We start from the raw sequence: 21,915 nt of genomic DNA on the forward strand, positions 1-21,915 counted from the left end.
TATCTCCTACCGTCACCATTAACTATGACAACACATACTGTATCTCCTACTGTCACCATTAACCATGACAACACATACTGTATCTCCTACTGTCACCATTAACCATGACAACACATACTGTATCAACTACCGTCACCATTAACCATGACGACACATACTGTATCTCCTACTGTCACCATTAACTATGACAACACATTCTGTATCAACTACCGTCACCATTAACCATGACGACACATACTGTATCTCCTACCGTCACCATTAACCATGACAACACATACTGTATCTCCTACCTACTGTCACCATTAACCATGACAACACATACTGTATCTGCTACCTACTGTCACCATTAACCATGACGACACATACTGTATCTCCTACCGTCACCATTAACTATGACAACACATACTGTATCTCCTACTGTCACCATTAACCATGACGACACATACTATATCTCCTACCTACCGTCACCATTAACCATGACAACACATACTGTATCTCCTACTGTCACCATTAACTATGACAACACATACTGTATCTCCTACCTACCGTCACCATTAACCATGACAACACATACTGTATCTCCTACCGTCACCATTAACCATGACAACACATACTGTATCTCCTACCGTCACCATTAACTATGACAACACATACTGTATCTCCTACTGTCACCATTAACCATGACAACACATACTGTATCTCCTACCGTCACCATTAACTATGACAACACATACTGTATCTCCTACTGTCACCATTAACCATGACAACACATACTGTATCTCCTACCGTCACCATTAACTATGACAACACATACTGTATCAACTACCGTCACCATTAACTATGACAACACATACTGTATCTCCTACCGTCACCATTAACCATGACAACACATACTGTATCTCCTACCGTCACCATTAACCATGACAACACATACTGTATCTCCTACTATCACCATTAACTATGACAACACATACTGTATCTCCTACTGTCACCATTAACCATGACAACACATACTGTATCTCCTACTGTCACCATTAACTATGACAACACATACTGTATCTCCTACTGTCACCATTAACCATGACAACACATACTGTATCTCCTACCGTCACCATTAACTATGACAACACATACTGTATCAACTACCGTCACCATTAACTATGACAACACATACTGTATCTCCTACCGTCACCATTAACCATGACAACACATACTGTATCTCCTACCGTCACCATTAACCATGACAACACATACTGTATCTCCTACTGTCACCATTAACTATGACAACACATACTGTATCTCCTACCGTCACCATTAACTATGACAACACATACTGTATCAACTACCGTCACCATTAACCATGACGACACATACTGTATCTCCTACCGTCACCATTAACTATGACAACACATACTGTATCTCCTACCGTCACCATTAACCATGACAACACATACTGTATCAACTACCGTCACCATTAACCATGACGACACATACTGTATCTCCTACCGTCACCATTAACTATGACAACACATACTGTATCTCCTACCGTCACCATTAACCATGCCAACACATACTGTATCAACTACCGTCACCATTAACTATGACAACACATACTGTATCTCCTACCGTCACCATTAACTATGACAACACATACTGTATCTCCTACCGTCACCATTAACTATGACAACACATACTGTATCTCCTACCGTCACCATTAACTATGACAACACATACTGTATCAACTACCGTCACCATTAACCATGACGACACATACTGTATCTCCTACCGTCACCATTAACTATGACAACACATACTGTATCTCCTACTGTCACCATTAACCATGACAACACATACTGTATCTCCTACTGTCATCATTAACTATGACAACACATACTGTATCTCCTACTGTCACCATTAACTATGACAACACATACTGTATCTCCTACTGTCACCATTAACCATGACAACACATACTGTATCTCCTACCGTCACCATTAACCATGACAACACATACTGTATCTCCTACTGTCACCATTAACTATGACAACACATACTGTATCTCCTACTGTCACCATTAACTATGACAACACATACTGTATCAACTACCGTCACCATTAACCATGACAACACATACTGTATCTCCTACCGTCACCATTAACCATGACAACACATACTGTATCTCCTACCGTCACCATTAACCATGACAACACATACTGTATCTCCTACCGTCACCATTAACCATGACAACACATACTGTATCTCCTACTGTCACCATTAACCATGACAACACATACTGTATCTCCTACCGTCACCATTAACCATGACAACACATACTGTATCTCCTACCGTCACCATTAACCATGACAACACATACTGTATCTCCTACCGTCACCATTAACCATGACGACACATACTGTATCTCCTACCGTCACCATTAACTATGACAACACATACTGTATCTCCTACTGTCACCATTAACCATGACGACACATACTATATCTCCTACCTACCGTCACCATTAACCATGACAACACATACTGTATCTCCTACTGTCACCATTAACTATGACAACACATACTGTATCTCCTACCTACCGTCACCATTAACCATGACAACACATACTGTATCTCCTACCGTCACCATTAACCATGACAACACATACTGTATCTCCTACCGTCACCATTAACCATGACAACACATACTGTATCTCCTACTGTCACCATTAACTATGACAACACATACTGTATCTCCTACTGTCACCATTAACTATGACAACACATACTGTATCTCCTACTGTCACCATTAACCATGACAACACATACTGTATCTCCTACTGTCACCATTAACTATGACAACACATACTGTATCTCCTACTGTCACCATTAACCATGACAACACATACTGTATCTCCTACCGTCACCATTAACTATACAACACATACTGTATCTCCTACTGTCACCATTAACTATGACAACACATACTGTATCTCCTACCGTCACCATTAACCATGACAACACATACTGTATCTCCTACCGTCACCATTAACCATGACAACACATACTGTATCTCCTACTGTCACCATTAACTATGACAACACATACTGTATCTCCTACCGTCACCATTAACTATGACAACACATACTGTATCAACTGAGGTCACCATTAACCATGACGACACATACTGTATCTCCTACCGTCACCATTAACTATGACAACACATACTGTATCTCCTACCGTCACCATTAACCATGCCAACACATACTGTATCAACTACCGTCACCATTAACTATGACAACACATACTGTATCTCCTACTGTCACCATTAACCATGACAACACATACTGTATCTCCTACTGTCACCATTAACCATGACAACACATACTGTATCTCCTACTGTCACCATTAACTATGACAACACATACTGTATCTCCTACTGTCACCATTAACCATGACAACACATACTGTATCTCCTACCGTCACCATTAACCATGACAACACATACTGTATCTCCTACTGTCACCATTAACCATGACAACACATACTGTATCTCCTACTGTCACCATTAACCATGACAACACATACTGTATCTCCTACCGTCACCATTAACCATGACAACACATACTGTATCTCCTACTGTCACCATTAACCATGACAACACATACTGTATCTCCTACCGTCACCATTAACCATGACAACACATACTGTATCTCCTACCGTCACCATTAACCATGACAACACATACTGTATCTCCTACCCGTCACCATTAACCATGACGAACACATACTGTATCTCCTACCGTACTGTCACCATTAACCATGACAACACATACTGTATCTCCTACCGTCACCATTAACCATGACAACACATACTGTATCTCCTACCGTCACCATTAACCATGACGACACATACTGTATCTCCTACCGTCACCATTAACTATGACAACACATACTGTATCTCATACTGTCACCATTAACCATGACGACGACACATACTATATCTCCTACCTACCGTCACCATTAACCATGACAACACATACTGTATCTCCTACTGTCACCATTAACTATGACAACACATACTGTATCTCCTACCTACCGTCACCATTAACCATGACAACACATACTGTATCTCCTACCGTCACCATTAACCATGACGACACATACTGTATCTCCCACCGTCACCATTAACCATGACGACACATACTGTATCCCCTACTGTCACCATTAACTATGACAACACATACTGTATATCCTACTGTCATCATTAACCATGACAACATATACTGTATCCCCTACCGTCACCATTAACTATGACAACACATACTGTATCCCCTACTGTCACCATTAACTATGACAACACATACTGTATCTCCTACTGTCACCATTAACCATGACAACACATACTGATCTCCCATACCATACTGTACTACCGTCACCATTAACTATGACAACACATACTGTATCAACTACCGTCACCATTAACTATGACAACACATACTGTATCTCCTACCGTCACCATTAACCATGACAACACATACTGTATCTCCTACCGTCACCATTAACCATGACAACACATACTGTATCTCCTACTGTCACCATTAACTATGACAACACATACTGTATCTCCTACCGTCACCATTAACTATGACAACACATACTGTATCAACTACCGTCACCATTAACCATGACGACACATACTGTATCTCCTACCGTCACCATTAACTATGACAACACATACTGTATCTCCTACCGTCACCATTAACCATGCCAACACATACTGTATCAACTACCGTCACCATTAACTATGACAACACATACTGTATCTCCTACCGTCACCATTAACTATGACAACACATACTGTATCTCCTACCGTCACCATTAACTTATGACAACACATACTGTATCTCCTACCGTCACCATTAACTATGACAACACATACTGTATCAACTACCGTCACCATTAACCATGACGACACATACTGTATCCTCCTACGTCACCATTAACCATGACAACACATACTGTATCTCCTACTGTCACCATTAACCATGACAACACATACTGTATCTCCTACTGTCACACATTAACATGACAACACATACTGTATCTCCTACTGTCACCATTAACTATGACAACACATACTGTATCTCCTACTGTCACCATTAACCATGACAACACATACTGTATCTCCTACGTCACCATTAACCATGACAACACATACTGTTCAACTACCGTCACCATTAACAACACATACTGTATCTCCTACCGTCACCATTAACCATGACAACACATACTGTATCTCCTACTGTCACCATTAACCATGACAACACATACTGTATCTCCTACTGTCACCATTAACCATGACAACACATACTGTATCTCCTACTGTCACCATTAACTATGACAACACATACTGTATCTCCTACTGTCACCATTAACTATGACAACACATACTGTATCAACTACCGTCACCATTAACCATGACAACACATACTGTATCTCCTACCGTCACCATTAACCATGACAACACATACTGTATCTCCTACCGTCACCATTAACCATGACAACACATACTGTATCTCCTACCGTCACCATTAACCATGACAACACATATTGTATCTCCTACTGTCACCATTAACCATGACAACACATACTCTATCTCCTACCGTCACCATTAACCATGACAACACATACTGTATCTCCTACCGTCACCATTAACCATGACAACACATACTGTATCTCCTACTGTCACCATTAACTATGACAACACATACTGTATCTCCTACTGTCACCATTAACAATGACAACACATACTGTATCTCCTACCTACTGTCACCATTAACTATGACAACACATACTGTATCTCCTACCTACTGTCACCATTAACTATGACAACACATACTGTATCTTCTACTGTCACCATTAACCATGACAACACATACTGTATCTCCTACCGTCACCATTAACCATGACAACACATACTGTATCTCCTACTGTCACCATTAACCATGACAACACATACTGTATCTCCTACTGTCACCATTAACTATGACAACACATACTGTATCTCCTACTGTCACCATTAACCATGACGACACATACTGTATCTCCTACCGTCACCATTAACCATGACAACACATACTGTATCTCCTACTGTCACCATTAACTATGACAACACATACTGTATCCCCTACTGTCACCATTAACTATGACAACACATACTGTATCTCTGTCACCTAACCATGACACACTACTGTATCTCCTACCGTCGCCATTAACCATGACAACACATACTGTATCTCCTAATGTCACCATTAACCATGACAACACATACTGTATCTCCTACCGTCACCATTAATCATGACAACACATACTGTATCTCCTACCGTCACCATTAACCATGACGACACATACTGTATCTCCTACCGTCACCATTAACCATGACAACACATACTGTATCTCCTACCGTCACCATTAACCATGACAACACATACTGTATCTCCTACCGTCACCATTAACCATGACAACACATACTGTATCTCCTACCGTCACCATTAACCATGACGACACATACTGTATCTCCTACCGTCACCATTAACCATGACAACACATACTGTATCTCCTACCGTCACCATTAACCATGACAACACATACTGTATCTCCCACCGTCACCATTAACCATGACGACACATACTGTATCTCCTACCGTCACCATTAACCATGACAACACATACTCTATCTCCTACCGTCACCATTAACCATGACGACACATACTGTATCTCCTACCGTCACCATTAACCCAGGACAACACATACTGTATCTCCTACCGTCACAATTAACTATGACAACACATACTGTATCTCCTACCGTCACCATTAACCATGCCAACACATACTGTATCCTACTGTCACCATTAACTATGACAACACATACTGTATCTCCTACCGTCACCATTAACCATGACAACACATACTGTATCTCCTACTGTCACCATTAACCATGACAACACATACCGTATCTCCTACTGTCACCATTAACCATGACAACACAAAATGTATAATGTCTTTTATTTCTACTTTTACAGCCAATGTGACTTCATGAAGGACTGGCCGATAGACAACCTACTAGAACATCCCCAGTTCTGTCTTCTTCACTTTTTCAAGTAAGACATCATAGGGTTTGATGTCTTATCATTTCTTATGGGACTTTTCACCCCTGATAGTTACCCTTCGGTTCAAAGCACAGGTATCACAGGCCGTATTAAAGGCGTGTTTCAGTGTTTATTTACCGCAGGTGGTCAGCTGTAATGTCCCAATATTATTTGATCGAGCTCACACATTTATGACACCAGATCTGATATGATGCGGCGGGTGTTCTGGTCACTACTGTATAGGGCTAAACTGTTTGTTTATTGTTCGTGTGAAAACTACCTGTATTTATCGTTATGCGTGTTTTGTGAAAGCCTTTTATACCTCTTTATAGAGGTAGCCTCTTTTTGATCATTTAAGACGAACTCCGGACAAATCAGATGCGTACAATGACAGTATTGATATATCAAATATGCAATAAAACATTGATTCTCGATCAAAGTGCGCAGAAGAAATAGGGATATTAGAAAATTAGATATTTAATTGTTTTCTATAACTTAAAATATTTTTTACCTATTATACGCTAATTTGCTATCACAATTATTAGGCATTAGGTGTTTTCAAGACTGTTTTGCCTTCAAAATGAATTTGCAGCGATGCATACCTCTACCATGTATCTTATGGATTAAAACGACATTTAAAAAAATACTTTCAGTATCTCAGTAAGTATGAAATCGTATTAATGATATCAAACAGGTATGTTTTTCAAACGGAATACTGTAACAATGAAGAAAAATATGTATTCATGATCAAAATCCAGGTATTTCTCGATCAAACATTCAGTATATATTCTGTATTTACACATTATAAAGTTATCTGTCCTTACTAATTTTTAGGTCATGTTTTTATGAGTAGAACGTCCTATTTTTAGAGAGAAAACCTAACGAGTTGTACTCACAGTACTGACAGTAATGGTTAACGATAAGATACTAAATACTGATTTTAAATGTTGTTTTTCAGACGTAATGTAGTGGTGGTGAAGGACAGTAACTTCTCCGAGTGGCTGTATGTCGTCAAGGCTGTAAGTACATACTCACTAGATTACAAATAACTTCTCCGAGTGGCTGTATGTCGTCAAGGCTGTAAGTACATACTCACTAGATTACAAATAACTTCTCCGAGTGGCTGTATGTCGTCAAGGCTGTAAGTACATACTCACTAGATTACTAATAACTTCTCCAATTGGCTGTATGTCGTCAAGGCTGTAAATACATACTCACTTATAGTGTCTTTACCATTCAGCATTGCCAGTAAGATGGACGAGTAGGCTTTAAAACGTAGGCTAGATAACCCACGCGCAAAGTTGCCGAAAGGATTACATATATTGTATATATAAAGCAATAATAGACCAAGATTACTAGGTAACATAATAGCATACAAAATCGCGATATTGCAGCCATTTTTATTTTTAAGATCAGAAAACGCTTGCTGTTCTGGAGCACTGTTCGTTTTGTTCTGTTTCAGGGACCGTTATATAAATCTATATTTATTGTTACAGTTCATTAGTAGAAGTATGGATTATTATACTGACGGTTTTAGTTATTATTACCATTACCATTGTATAATGTACAAATTTGATTAGGTATCGAAATACGAAGTAAAGAACAAAATAAAACTAAGACTTGCATCACCTGGTTTACTTGTAATTCCTTATATCTGTTCCTGTACACAGGGATCCTGCCAGGTACTGCGGGAACTGAAGGGTGTGAAAGCAAAGATAAAGTATAAGGCGTCGTTTAGTGACGAGAACCCTAAATTACCTACACTGGGGTTAAAGGAAGCATGTGAGTATCAGTTAGGCCTAGACCTAATCATAGGTCTCAAAATGTGTCATCATTTCATACGAAATTATCACAAATTAATCGTCTATTTGTTTTGTTATATCGAGCCACTGCAAGGAAATCTTAAATCTGGGAGAATCTTAGAGCTTTATCAGATTATTAAGCTATTTCATTACCTCCCTTGGGTCTTTTATTTATTTTCTCTGTCGCGAATCTGTAGTACATTAAGATTTACCTCCCTTGGTTCTATAAACGGTGTTATGCCATATCACAATCTACGATTCGTAGTTTACATAAGAATAACCTGTTTAAAAGTTTTGCTGAAAGTCTTATGACTTAGGTTTGTAAGGTTTGCTATCAACAAAATCGCTAATAATAACACGAAATTGATCACTGTTGCTTGTTTTTTCCATAAGGGATGCAGAACAATAACATTATGTAATTTTTGAATTTGTGCTTCGTGGTTATTTGGCTGAATTATCTTCTCTGAATTGCCTCTTTAATGTGTAAAAAGTATTCTTAAAATTATGATAATTTTTTTATGAAGACGACCACTCTATCTTAATTATCTAATAAATAATCTAGACTTGTTAGGTGTTGTTTACTATATTTGTTTAATTGTTAGGTAAACTTCCGTAGTGTAATACATGGTCATCCATTAAAAATGTTATATTATCAATATTCAGACCCAAAGATTGACACTGGAATCAGAAAGCGGAAAGTAAAGTGTGAAGAGGAGGTGGAATTAGAAACACAGGTAGATATTATGTCACTGTTTAATTGAAACACAGGTAGATATTATGTCACTGTTTAATTGAAACACAGGTAGATATTATGTCACTGTTTAATTGAAACACAGGTAGATATTATGTCACTGTTTAATTGAAACACAGGTAGATATTAAACACAGGTAGGTATTATGTCACTGTTTAATTGAAACACAGGTAGATATTATGTCACTGTTTAATTGACTTTTAAGTTTCAAATATACATTTGAAATTTTATATATTTGTGTTTTTTTGTGGTCGGATTTCTTTAAAGAAGAAAATGTTTTCGGAAATATTTTCTTAATTTGTTAAATAAAAGATGGCGATAGTGATGTAAATAAACTAACCCTGATGCTTTGATCAATGGTGAGATGATTATAGGTAGCTTGCGATTTTCGTTTGAAAAATTGTAAGGAATCCCTATCATGTTAACCTTTATTACTGACATACTCATCTAGTTACTGTTGAAGTTTTACTTTGCTTTTGTATATTTACTCCTGGTTTCTAGACTTTATTTACCACTATACACCACCTCTTTCTAGGACCAGGAGAATAAGAAGCCGAAAGAAAACACACCACCTGGATCTCAGGGCAGTACTAGGAATAAAGTGACCTTCTCAAAGGACAACTATTCCAAGTTCCCTACCACTCAAAAAGCTCATTTTGTAAGAGTTGTGTCGTTTACTTTGGTATATACGAGAATAAGAAAAATAATTAATAAATGTATTATTACCATGTTTCAGACAAAATATGTAAAATCATAGTATTTCATTCTAGTTTTGCATAAATAGCTTCAATAGTTGAAGTTATAGTTTAGACTTTTTTATGATATAACATGAACTGATGCTTATCAATATGAAACGAAATAAGCATATTTGACCTTACAAGCAAATTCGGAATGCAAACGTCGATAGTATATATGTACTAACGAATTATGCATATTTAACATCACAAACAATGTAAACGTTGATGGGTTATACTATATGTTTAACTTACAAGCATTCCAATAGTGGACAATTAAGAAGGGGATATTATTTATATTGATAATATGTCGCATGTAAAAGGATTATGCATGATTTAAAACCTTTTCTAACTGATCAATAAGAAATGTTATTGCATTGATTTTATGTAACATTCAAAACCACTTTAAAATTGGAAATATTATCTTCTTATCATCAGTCTGCTATTCGGGAGACATCAGGTTCAAAGAAAAAATACGAGGTTCCCAAGCGATGTAAACCGCCGAAGCCACCGGAACCAGTGAAGGAAACACATGGAAAACCGCCACCTGTATTCGTCCAAGTGGAGGCACTCAAACCCAGGGACTCGTTCGTGAGTATCAAGGTGTTTAGTACGCTTGTCGGGAACAATCAAACCCAGGGACTCGTTCGTGAGTATCAAGGTGTTTAGTACACTTGTCGGGAACAATCAAACCCAGGGACTCGTTCGTGAGTATCAAGGTGTTTAGTACGCTTGTCGGGAACAATCAAACCCAGGGATTCGTTCGTGAGTATCAAGGTGTTTAAAAGGTTTTCAAACATTTGTATGATTATTTATGTGTTATGCAATAGTAACAATATATATAATGATTTATAATACATTTGCACGTCTATTATAAACATTTTAAAACACCGATCCTTTCATATTCTACAGATTTTAATTTCTTTAGACACCATGATCTTTGCAATCTGAAACAGAGTTGTTTCATCAAGTGTGTAATTTCCCTGTTAGCAAGTAGATTGTCCCATCGTTTTACATATCGGTAGTGTAACAATATTGTTAGATTATGCCCATTGAAATGTCAATATTTTGAAAAATAACGAAAGATGGGACTCGAAGGTGACGGAAAAATGATTGCATTTACTGACTGTATTGTTCCGCTCAGATAAATCTCACAATAACATATTTGCTGTTATATTTCAATGTTATCCAGGGCCTGGAAACAATCACATTCCCTGACGAAGCTGAGCGTCAGAATACAAGTGTCAGTCTGGTGAGTCGGCGTTACTCGATGACATCTTTTCTTTGCTACTAAGTAGTTTTAGCTTTTTTCCGAATATAAATTTCAAAATAAGCATGAACAACATTGCAGAAGAAATAATACATATCAACACACATGTAATTGTAATTTAAGCTCAAAATCAATTAAACTTAAAAAAAATGTTTTATGTAGTGTAGTCGCTCTCTGCTTCATTGAAGTACCCGCCATGCAAATTCATATTAAATCTATCCTAGACAAAATTTCAATTGAATAATCTTTCGGCTTTATTTTCTATACTTTTATGACAAAATACGAATATCGAATCTGATATGCCGATAGAATAATTGAAATAAACAAAATAAACGATAGGTTAGATTGTGAAAAAACGATGTTTTACAATAAAAAATACCCCCTTCTCTCTTTGACCTTTCTGTCATTGTTTGATTTGACTTTATATTTGACTTTGTGTTCTCCATTAACAGGTGAGTCGAGGAGCGGAGTTGATCATGGTCTCTAAAGCATTCTTCGTCAAACACGCCACGCCCACCGTCAGACGGCAGATACGGAACCAGGTACAGCCCTACCCGGACGAGAATACATTTCAGAACAATCTCCAAATCAAAGCCGACTGGGAACTCTACAAAAACCAGTTAATAGAGGATCTTACCTCGCATATATAGCATAATGGACTGTTAAAGATATTGTCTTGTATAATAGTATGTGGATTCTGAAGTTTTTTTTTATATCTATTAAGTTTATTAAGTGGTTCAAATGATCGAATATATAAAAATGCATTGAAAATCAGGATCCATTGATATAGACAACTATCGGGTACCCGCCAGGATTTCCATGCGTTGGTTTCTGATTAAGCCACTTACGTATTTATTGAGTCACACTGGTATTCTGATTTTTGATACCAAATGGATTGTCATCTACGCATCGTTATCTAACGGAGATTGTATACTACATTGTCATGTGAATGTTTAACAAACGAGGTTTATTGACAACAATTTATGCATTGGAACCAATGAGTGTTAATGCAATACTACTTTATATATCTGTTGGATATTCTTCAATGTGGAATGGATGTTTCGTTGTTGCAAGACATTCAGAGTGATAAAAGAGCATAATCGATCAACGAAGGTCACGGCCACTTTAGGTCACACGACCTGCATCTCTGATTTCATTAGTCATCTATGTTAAGGTCTTCCCGATATAAATGCGTGTGATTGGACGTATTATCTACAATGTATCTGGTCCTATTCAAGATTACCATGTAATGTGATGGGATTCATAGAATTAAGAATGCTTTGTCGTACTTTTATGTTGTCTTTTTATATGCAGAGCTCAACGAAACACTTATTAAACTTGCAAACGAAACGAATGACAATGCGTTCGATTTGGTTTTTGTCCATGAACCCGAATGATTATCAAACTTTTCTTAGATGAGTTAACGCTTGGTACACGCAAGGCCATGGCTCCCTCAGACATTCAATATTAACTAATGGTAAACAATTATGCAAAACATGTATTTGGATAATTTTAAATCAAACTTTGTATGATTTATGAAAAATTGCTAATTCTCTTAAATCACACTTTTCAATTATATTACCAGAATAAGTGCATGCCGGAAATAACTGCTTGTGGACATTTGTGATTAATTGGTTCACGGTGTAATTTCTGCATGAATTAACTCGACCCGATAATACCCAATTTACCACCCGAAGCTAAACATACAAAAACACTCGCTCTTTTTCAGATGCTAACGGTTTGATACAAAATAACATTTCTCATTTAACATGTATTTCACTTAAACGTACCAAAGACACAGTTTGCTGCTGAAAGTAATATCAATGGTTGAGATATTTTGATTTCTAAGATTGGAATGCCCGTTCCATAGTACTAGGTGTCATATTTAAACCGTAATCAAATAATATAACGAACAAAGCATGCTATACTTAACCGTATTATCGTTCGTCAAATATCTTTTGTTTCAATCCACAAAGTAGGTTTTGCCTGAAAATGTTTTACCTACATATATACACAAAAATAAAATATTTAATTAGGCATTGATTTATTTATTTTGTCTATTTTTAAATTTCATCGGGGTGTGAAAGAAATTTTGTCTGAAAACAGCAAAAGCATTTATTTCATAACCCGATGAAATAAAAAAAAAATAAATAGTGATATCAATATTTGTAATTGCTTTTCCAGACAACCTGATTATTCATTGATTTTCCAAGGGATTATTTTTTTTCAAATCAATACGCATCGTCAACGTTTCTAGTGTCACGTGACGTTAACGTCGAGTGTCCGCATCGTTAGAAAGCCAGATTTAATACAAAAAAAAGAAGAAGAAAAATATTTAACTGATAAAAGCAATGAAACATTAAAAATTTTTGAGATAATTAAGATATTAAAACGTCTCAAAACGGTCTATGGACACTTTGGTAGGTCATATATAAATATGTAATTCTATGTTAAATTAATATAATAATAGGTCCAAATATATATATAATTCTATGTTAAATCAATTTTATCATTTACTGTTGAATACCTATCTTGTGTTGTAAGTATTATCTCCCATTGCATGCTTTTCTGGCATTCTAAAATCTGGAATTATAAATAAAGACATTTGAAATTAAATTAATAAAAAAATGATAATTCGTGAATTAGAAACACTTCTTCGGTTAAAAAAAGAATAAACAATCCTTGCATTTTTTTAAAGGTAGAAAATTTTCATCTCCGTTATCTAAAACATTGAAACTATAATTAATAAAAATCCAACATTGACGTAATTTGCTCGTGATTTGAAATGAATGTTAGTGTTTAAACTGAATTGGTAAGAAATTAAAACAACACCTTAGTGTGACAATATATGGTTTTTGGTCTGGATATTTACAGAATGCATGTGCACCTGTACTTTAAATACGACTTTAGTCCTTATATATAGGGACATTTTCCTATGGTATAATAAATTGTCCTTAGGGCCTAATTCACACCTTATTCCAAACACATGTCAGTGTCATCCTACTGCAGAGAGTACTTAAACATTTCCAGTATTTCTGATGATATTATAAAGCTAAACTTTGATGAGCTGTTAACTAGATTCCATTGTCATGTTGGCACGATTACATGTGTGTATTGAGCTAGTACAAGTGATCAGTAATTAAGCGGTTCTCAGGTTGAGAAGTTATCGGAGAACTCAAAACATGTCTCCATAGCCCATTATGTCAGCTATTGACTCTACATGATATCATATGCTCTATCCCGTTTTGTCTTTATTGTCATCGTTAACAAAACCGTCATCAGGTTCCCCAGACCTATTATCTAATCCTGCCGATAGGGCCATTGTGTTATCCAGTCATCGCCATTCTCTGTAATTTCAATACGAATTCAATATTATATTTCGTATTGGAAGAAGAACTATAGTCCACAGATATATAATTGTCCGACTTTTGTGTGGAGAAAAGAAGAAATCACACAATATCATTAAATAAATAACTACTACAGGCAGCTATGATAACTAACCATAAATTAGTTTATTGTCAGTACTTTTGATAACGAATACTGCTGCAGCTGTTTTTGTATTGTTAAGATGAAACATTGTTAGTTTTGGTGACAAAAGAAATAAAAGTAAATACTAACTATATTCAAAAAATGTTTATTTAAACCTGACTATAGCAAATATGAGTCAATGTATTTGTATTTTCCCACCAAACAAGCAAAAGATCATTCTGCACATAGTATTGTGCTGGTTACATCGCTCTGTATAACTAATACAGTGGACATACAAGTGGTGCCTAGGTATGACTCGTGACCTACTGGTCGTTAGGTCAGGCGGACTATGATAGTATGGAGTCAAGTGACATGCCTCACAATTATGAAATGTATATGATACCTCTCTTATATTCATAAACCTGCCATTACTCATAACTAAGCTTTCAAGCACCCAGTGGACTTTACATTGCCAGTAAGAACAAAGTGTTTATCCCAAACAGTTAATTTGTAAGTTATCAAGAGTGCGGTCTATTGACACTACAGGAGACAAACAATTATACAGCGTGTGACCGTCTAGAGAACTACCCCCTCCAATAAAGTACTGAGACTCGGAGCCACCTGTCAATCAATACTAATCCAGGGGATACACAAACTGTTATAATGCAATAATGATAATTAAAATCGGGTCACCCTTCAGTAGGACACTATATCTGGACAATAGCATCATCGCAATAATCAAGATATGTCGAATGTATCATTAGTAACCTAAATCAGCATACATAAACTGGTATAGATTTTAATATGACTTTACATAATATATTCCCATCCCTATATTTAAAAATACTAACGAAGCCATAAATTCTCCTTTTGGTAGATTAGACTCTGATGAACCTGATCAACACACATGTCATGTTGACACGAATCCAATTTATCTGAGAGCATTACTTCTCATCTTCAAACGATCGAACTTATTCAACTTTGATTTTCTCTATGTTACTCATAAATCTCTGAAGATATATCATTTTAACAATATTTATGTGAAGTCATGCTAAGAAAAAAGTTCTAAATATTACAAGTGACAAGTCATTCAATTTAGAAAAAACTTTGAACATGATTGAACGTAAAGAAGAAAATTCAATTGATCAAATTTATCAATACAAAACAAATACAACTAAAGGATTAAGTATGAATGCATCATGTAGCCGAAACACTTATCTACTCCATCGAGGCCATTCTTGCTAAAATTGCAGCTTTCAATCTTTCATTTATACTGTAACCTTTAGCTTTTTGTTTTAGGAAATTATCGTAACGTGTGGAAAAGACGTTAAACGATTAAATGATTACGTAATGTCTGCACTTTAACAGGTTATCCAGTTGTTAATATTCCTACCCCATATACTTGAGACAGAGACAGATTAGCGACAAGTTTAAATATCTTAAACGACACACAGACTCCAGCTGTCCGCTATGACACCCATTACTGCCATCTGATATGAAAACACTTTTCAACATTAAAATAGCAACTCATGTTCTAAAACTTACCAATTCTCAAGCTTGAATGTTATAAAAGATTCTCTTTTTTTCAAATTGATTATAAAAATATTTCAGTTTTGACATGTTCTCAACATGAAATACTATTCATCCTTTCGTGAACCACGAACATTCAAGTGCTTTGTAGATAGGAGTACTTACGTGGATTTTATTGTTGGAGCTATTCAGAATTATAGAATTAATGAAAATACAACTCTTGTAGTCTTTTCAGACGTGAATACATGTGGCAAGCTTTTATTTCACTGAGAAAGTGTAATGTACCTGCCCCTTATCGCGTAAAGATAGATAAAATATAAATAACGCTGCAATGCTGGTTACATTGATCGATATTTATGACTTCAAAATAAAATGTTTAACTTGAATTGCATTTAAACATCTACGTTTAGATGTATGCCTGTACGTGGGCTGCAGACCAATCCGTGATTATCGAACCATCGGGACAGTTTTCTATCTATTTAGTGACCTGGTTATCAGGGTATCAGGAGAGCTTTTCTGTTATATAAAACGCTTTCCTATACAGTCTGTAATTACCGTGCACAAAGAATTGAAAAGATGCAATAAAACGCAATCTTTAATATTTCGAGTGAAGCAACGGGAGGCAATATCTTCTTAAACGCTCCAGAATGATCTTTCAGGTGCAAAATCCTTTGCCATTTATAAAAATCCATGTACATATCATCTTTAGGACTAGAAGAATAAGCCGAACTCAAAAGAATGTGGAAAGTTCTGAACCACAATAGGCCTATCATTGATCTATCAAAACCTTTCACACAAACACTCAAAAAGCACACATAATTATCTCCTTATAGGAATTAAATAAAATTGTATAGAACTGTTGAAAAAAAACCCATTTTATTTGCGCTTGTTGTGTAGGTCAACTATAAATAACGTGTTCCCAAGGAAAGGACATTGCATATAATAGAAATGATGAATTTAATTTGGGGTTCACAACATCGAACAATAAATTCAATAAAGTGGTATAATAGGTACCGAATTAAATAATCAAACCCCGTCAAGGCTATTGTACATATATAAAATTATCAAACATGATTGTGAATTTTCAGTATTAAATTGATGCCAATGTTAATTCACCAGGAAACTGCTGCCGAGGAATGTCCAGAACATACTTCTATACAGTGTAGGGCTCGGCTATGTATAATTACAAGCCATCTGGAATGTATGCATTTCAAGTTGTCTTTTAATGTGCTCCGAATCTAAACAATAAAATGTTTAACGTGAAGCAATCTATAGTCCATAACTATCGATAACTACACAACAGTTTGATTTGCCTATTAGTTTCTACATTACACGTAAAATACAACTGTTATTGTCCCCGCTAACTGAACGTTCTGTCCGCACAATATTCTGTACAATAAACATTATAGAGCTACAATGGTTGTGAAATGAGCACATTTAACGGATGGAAATTCAGTAATGGTAGATATAATGAAGGTGGAACTCGGTCAAAATGAAGTATACTGACAGCGTGTATAGGGTGTCCCATAGATCATGTTACACTTAATTATAATTAAAATTTCGTTAACTTTGAAACATAAACCACCTGTATTAGAAAAGATCAACTATAATTCAATATTTTTTTTTTCTTTCGCTAACATTAATCCGGCAATTAATTTGATTAATTTTTACTTATGAAGTGGTTTGGGGATGGCGACATGAAGCACAGAGTGGGGGAGTATCTTATACTACTTAGTGGACTACGTCATACACACATGTATATGGACAGTGTTTCAGATAAAGGACTGATGATATCAGAATTCTGGAAGACACAAAACCAATGACATCCTTTGTCTATATCAATGAACACCGTTACACTAAGGATGCCAAAGGGTCGTTACTTCGAGAACTATTTAGTCTGTATGACCAGAAAGTCATAACAAAAATAAATCATTTCTTCTGGTAGACCACTTGTTGTCACTAACGAAGTTTGCAAACTTTTGTTAGATTAGTTTGTCACAATGGATAAAATATAAGTCTATATTGTGACATCTTAAAACATAGATCAGTTCAATGATATAAAACGCAAAACTAAAACGCAAACTACTTTTTTTTCCTTTTAAATCATTTAATATGCAAATGAGTATTTTCGCAAAATATATGGCAATGAATTTTCTAAAAGATTCAAACTTAACAAATGATGCATTACTAATATGTGTGTCGTCCGTTTCTTCAATCTGATAGACCTACCTACCTAATCTGTTGCCAGTGGAACTTGAATACTACGACCTTAGTGATTGATAGACTCTCTATCATATGTGTTAATGCATGTCTACAGGCTTTAACAGACAATTCAGCCAATGTCATTGCTCTGAAGCTGGCCCTACATATCGTTAATGCCCTTTTAAATATATTCTAAAATTATATCTATTTGCCGAATTTCGCAAGGTTTCAATGAGGATCAAAGGCGAAAGACTAGACTTTTAATGTTAAAATATAAACATAAATCAGCATGTAAAGAAATTATTATCATTCTTCGTCTCGTTTCTTAGCCATACAATATATTCCTTGTATAGTTATAACAGATTACATATCTATATGTTGTGTTTATACTTATTGAACGTAACAATTGTTGCTAAGACTTTAATCTTTATACACCACACTTGTATATTTTCACTACAAATCTGAATGGCCATTATATTAACAATTGTTCGTCTATGTTTTGTCTGTGTCTGACATGGACATTGAAAATAAACAATGTTAATTCAATCGAAAAGTATTATTAAAATTATTTATATTATTTTCAAATTGTATCACTATTGGTAAAAGCCTCCTAGGCTTTTGAAATAAAATTTGTAATTATATATTCATATCGGATAATCTCCTAGCATAACACTGTATTTTAATAGAAAGTAGCCCTCACACTACTGTTGCCACCTGGGTATGATGTGGCCCCACCGGCGGGGTAGAATGACCCCGGCAAGACCTTTCTCAGGGCACAGCCAAACTCAGATTGATATCGAGTGCCTTGTGCGTGACTGTCGACCTCTTTCAATGTATAATATTGAACTTAGATTTATATCTGAATATGAATAATACGAAAACACAAACTGTATTTATTTTTTCTAGCGTTTGTTGTAATATGATCAAGCATGGATTTGACACAGATTTGTGTAACTTATACATTAGTATATCGCTATGCAGCATGTGGCGATGTAGACACTTATATATGCCTATATCTATGATTGACAAGTCGCGCTAGATTTACAGATTGGATGCCTTTAAATGACTTTGTTTCCTACCATTCGCAAATGTGTATGATCATGCCTGTTATGTTTATAACAATACTTCGAAATGACCGAACGGCATTAATTACACAATGCAATTTAATGTTGCCATACAGTTTCGATTATTACTAGTCACATGATATCGAAAATTGCTATTAGATACACGTTCAAACTGAACGTATTAGTATCATTATTAATGTTTAGGTCGCTGTAGTATTAAACCCACCTGATTACATCTTCTTGATAGATTTACCATTCATATGGGTAAGGGTTCTGTCTTCAATATTTTGGTATACAATGTTGATAAGTTATCAGTTAATCGGTTTCAAGGTGGATTTTACTTGTTTACTTAAAATTACGTTAACAAACAAACGAATTAGTGCTGGTAGATAGACATACTAGTAGCCCCGTGTGTGGTGGGTAGCTGGTATAGAAGATCAGATTATTTAATTAGATATATAGATCTCGATCCTTACCATTATCATCTCACTGTGAGAACACAACGGGAGATGTCTCAAGTAGGGAGAGGTCCTAAACTTTCGGCGGCGTTACGTACCAACGTGGTAGTCATGTCTACAAGACGTCATAGCTGTACGTCCTAAATTTACTGTTAGATACACACAATATAGTGAATTGTAATGTAGTTTACCTTTATCAGTGGTAGCGTCTACATTCTGTTGACATTGGTCTTACGTATGGTTATGTGATGTCATGGCTAATTGTGCTCTAATGCCCGTTTTGCTCCCATACTATAATGGCCTTAAATCAATATGTTTTAAAGCTTTCTGATTATAGAGATTGACTCGAATTACAGTTCTAGATTTCCCCGACTATATTACATGTCTGGAAACGTAGGTGATGTTCACACGCTGTAGATATCGTGGCTTGGTACGGGAGTGACAAGATCGAGAGGGATTGTTGTTATTGAGTTAGTATTAAACACATTAGGGGCTTCATAGGCCGGACAGCCAGCTCGTCATTTGTATGTAAACTATCGGTCAATGTTTAATCCAACTTATTGAAATACACAATAGTATCAATTTCGACGAAAATCACAACAATGGTTAGATCTACCAACATTGAGATAGGGCCCCGTTCAACACAAGTGTAAGCTCTATAGCAACATGTAGGAAATAAGCCAATAGCAACCATAGGAAATAGCTTTAACAACCGTGTAAATAGGGAGTATTATATACTAACTGTTTAGAGTTACCTCCAAAACCTAACAGTACAATCGATAACTGACGCTGGCGTTCTTTACGTGGAACTATTGTTTGTCGAGCTGTTATTTCCGCTCCACATATTCTTCCGACCCCCATTTGTCTAAAGTGTACACCTTATCGTGTAAACTCATCGAATTTCGATATTTCTTTTGTTGGAGTATAGAAACGTAATCGACAAAAAGCAAAATATAATTTGGTTCTAGAGATAGTTGATTTACTCGAGAATTACCTTACATAAATTGATTAAGAAGCATAAAGACCCACTATTCAATGCGTATTGATATTTGTTTTGTTGTGAACATGCCCTTGAGTAGGTATTTATGTTGTATCCATGTCTTAGAAGATGTTATGAAAGGATGAATTGATATGTTACTGAAACAAGCATACCAACAGAGGCGAGGCATTATCAAGGATATCATGATTACAAACACTTAAATAGTGAAGACCGAAGACCTTCAATACACGCGTTAAGTCATATCTAAATCAATATTTCCTTACATTATACATGTATAGAATTATGTGGAAAATGAAGTGTCATGATATTTTTTTTTATAAGAAGTATAACAGCCCGTGCTTTATTATGTAGATATTTTATGGTAGAGTAAATCAAGCGCCAGTACCCTTTGATAAAACATTACAATGTATTAGAGATGAGTAACATGCGCGATTACACTGCAGAAGCAGTTGATCTGATATTTACAATAACATACATAGGACTCCCCGGGTAAA

The 21,915-nt window shown here is 35.9% G+C and overlaps 1 protein-coding gene across 3 annotated transcripts in view; it reads left to right on the forward strand.

Moving 5' to 3' along the window:
• LOC138327365 (cyclic nucleotide-binding domain-containing protein 2-like) overlaps positions 1–13,053 on the forward strand; it is a 46,636-nt gene extending 33,583 nt beyond the window's left edge. For all 3 annotated transcript variants that reach the window (XM_069273409.1, XM_069273410.1, XM_069273408.1), the window contains 8 exons: positions 7,077–7,154; positions 8,101–8,161; positions 8,813–8,924; positions 9,608–9,678; positions 10,231–10,353; positions 10,868–11,020; positions 11,622–11,681; positions 12,152–13,053. In XM_069273409.1, coding sequence (XP_069129510.1) covers positions 7,077–7,154; positions 8,101–8,161; positions 8,813–8,924; positions 9,608–9,678; positions 10,231–10,353; positions 10,868–11,020; positions 11,622–11,681; positions 12,152–12,349 — 856 coding nt within the window. In that variant the 3' untranslated portion in view covers positions 12,350–13,053. The remainder of the gene's footprint in view (positions 1–7,076; positions 7,155–8,100; positions 8,162–8,812; positions 8,925–9,607; positions 9,679–10,230; positions 10,354–10,867; positions 11,021–11,621; positions 11,682–12,151) is intronic.
• The last annotated feature ends 8,862 nt before the right edge of the window (positions 13,054–21,915 follow it).

Source organism: Argopecten irradians, chromosome 7, assembly GCF_041381155.1.
Source record: "Argopecten irradians isolate NY chromosome 7, Ai_NY, whole genome shotgun sequence".
NCBI lineage: Eukaryota > Metazoa > Mollusca > Bivalvia > Pectinida > Pectinidae > Argopecten > Argopecten irradians.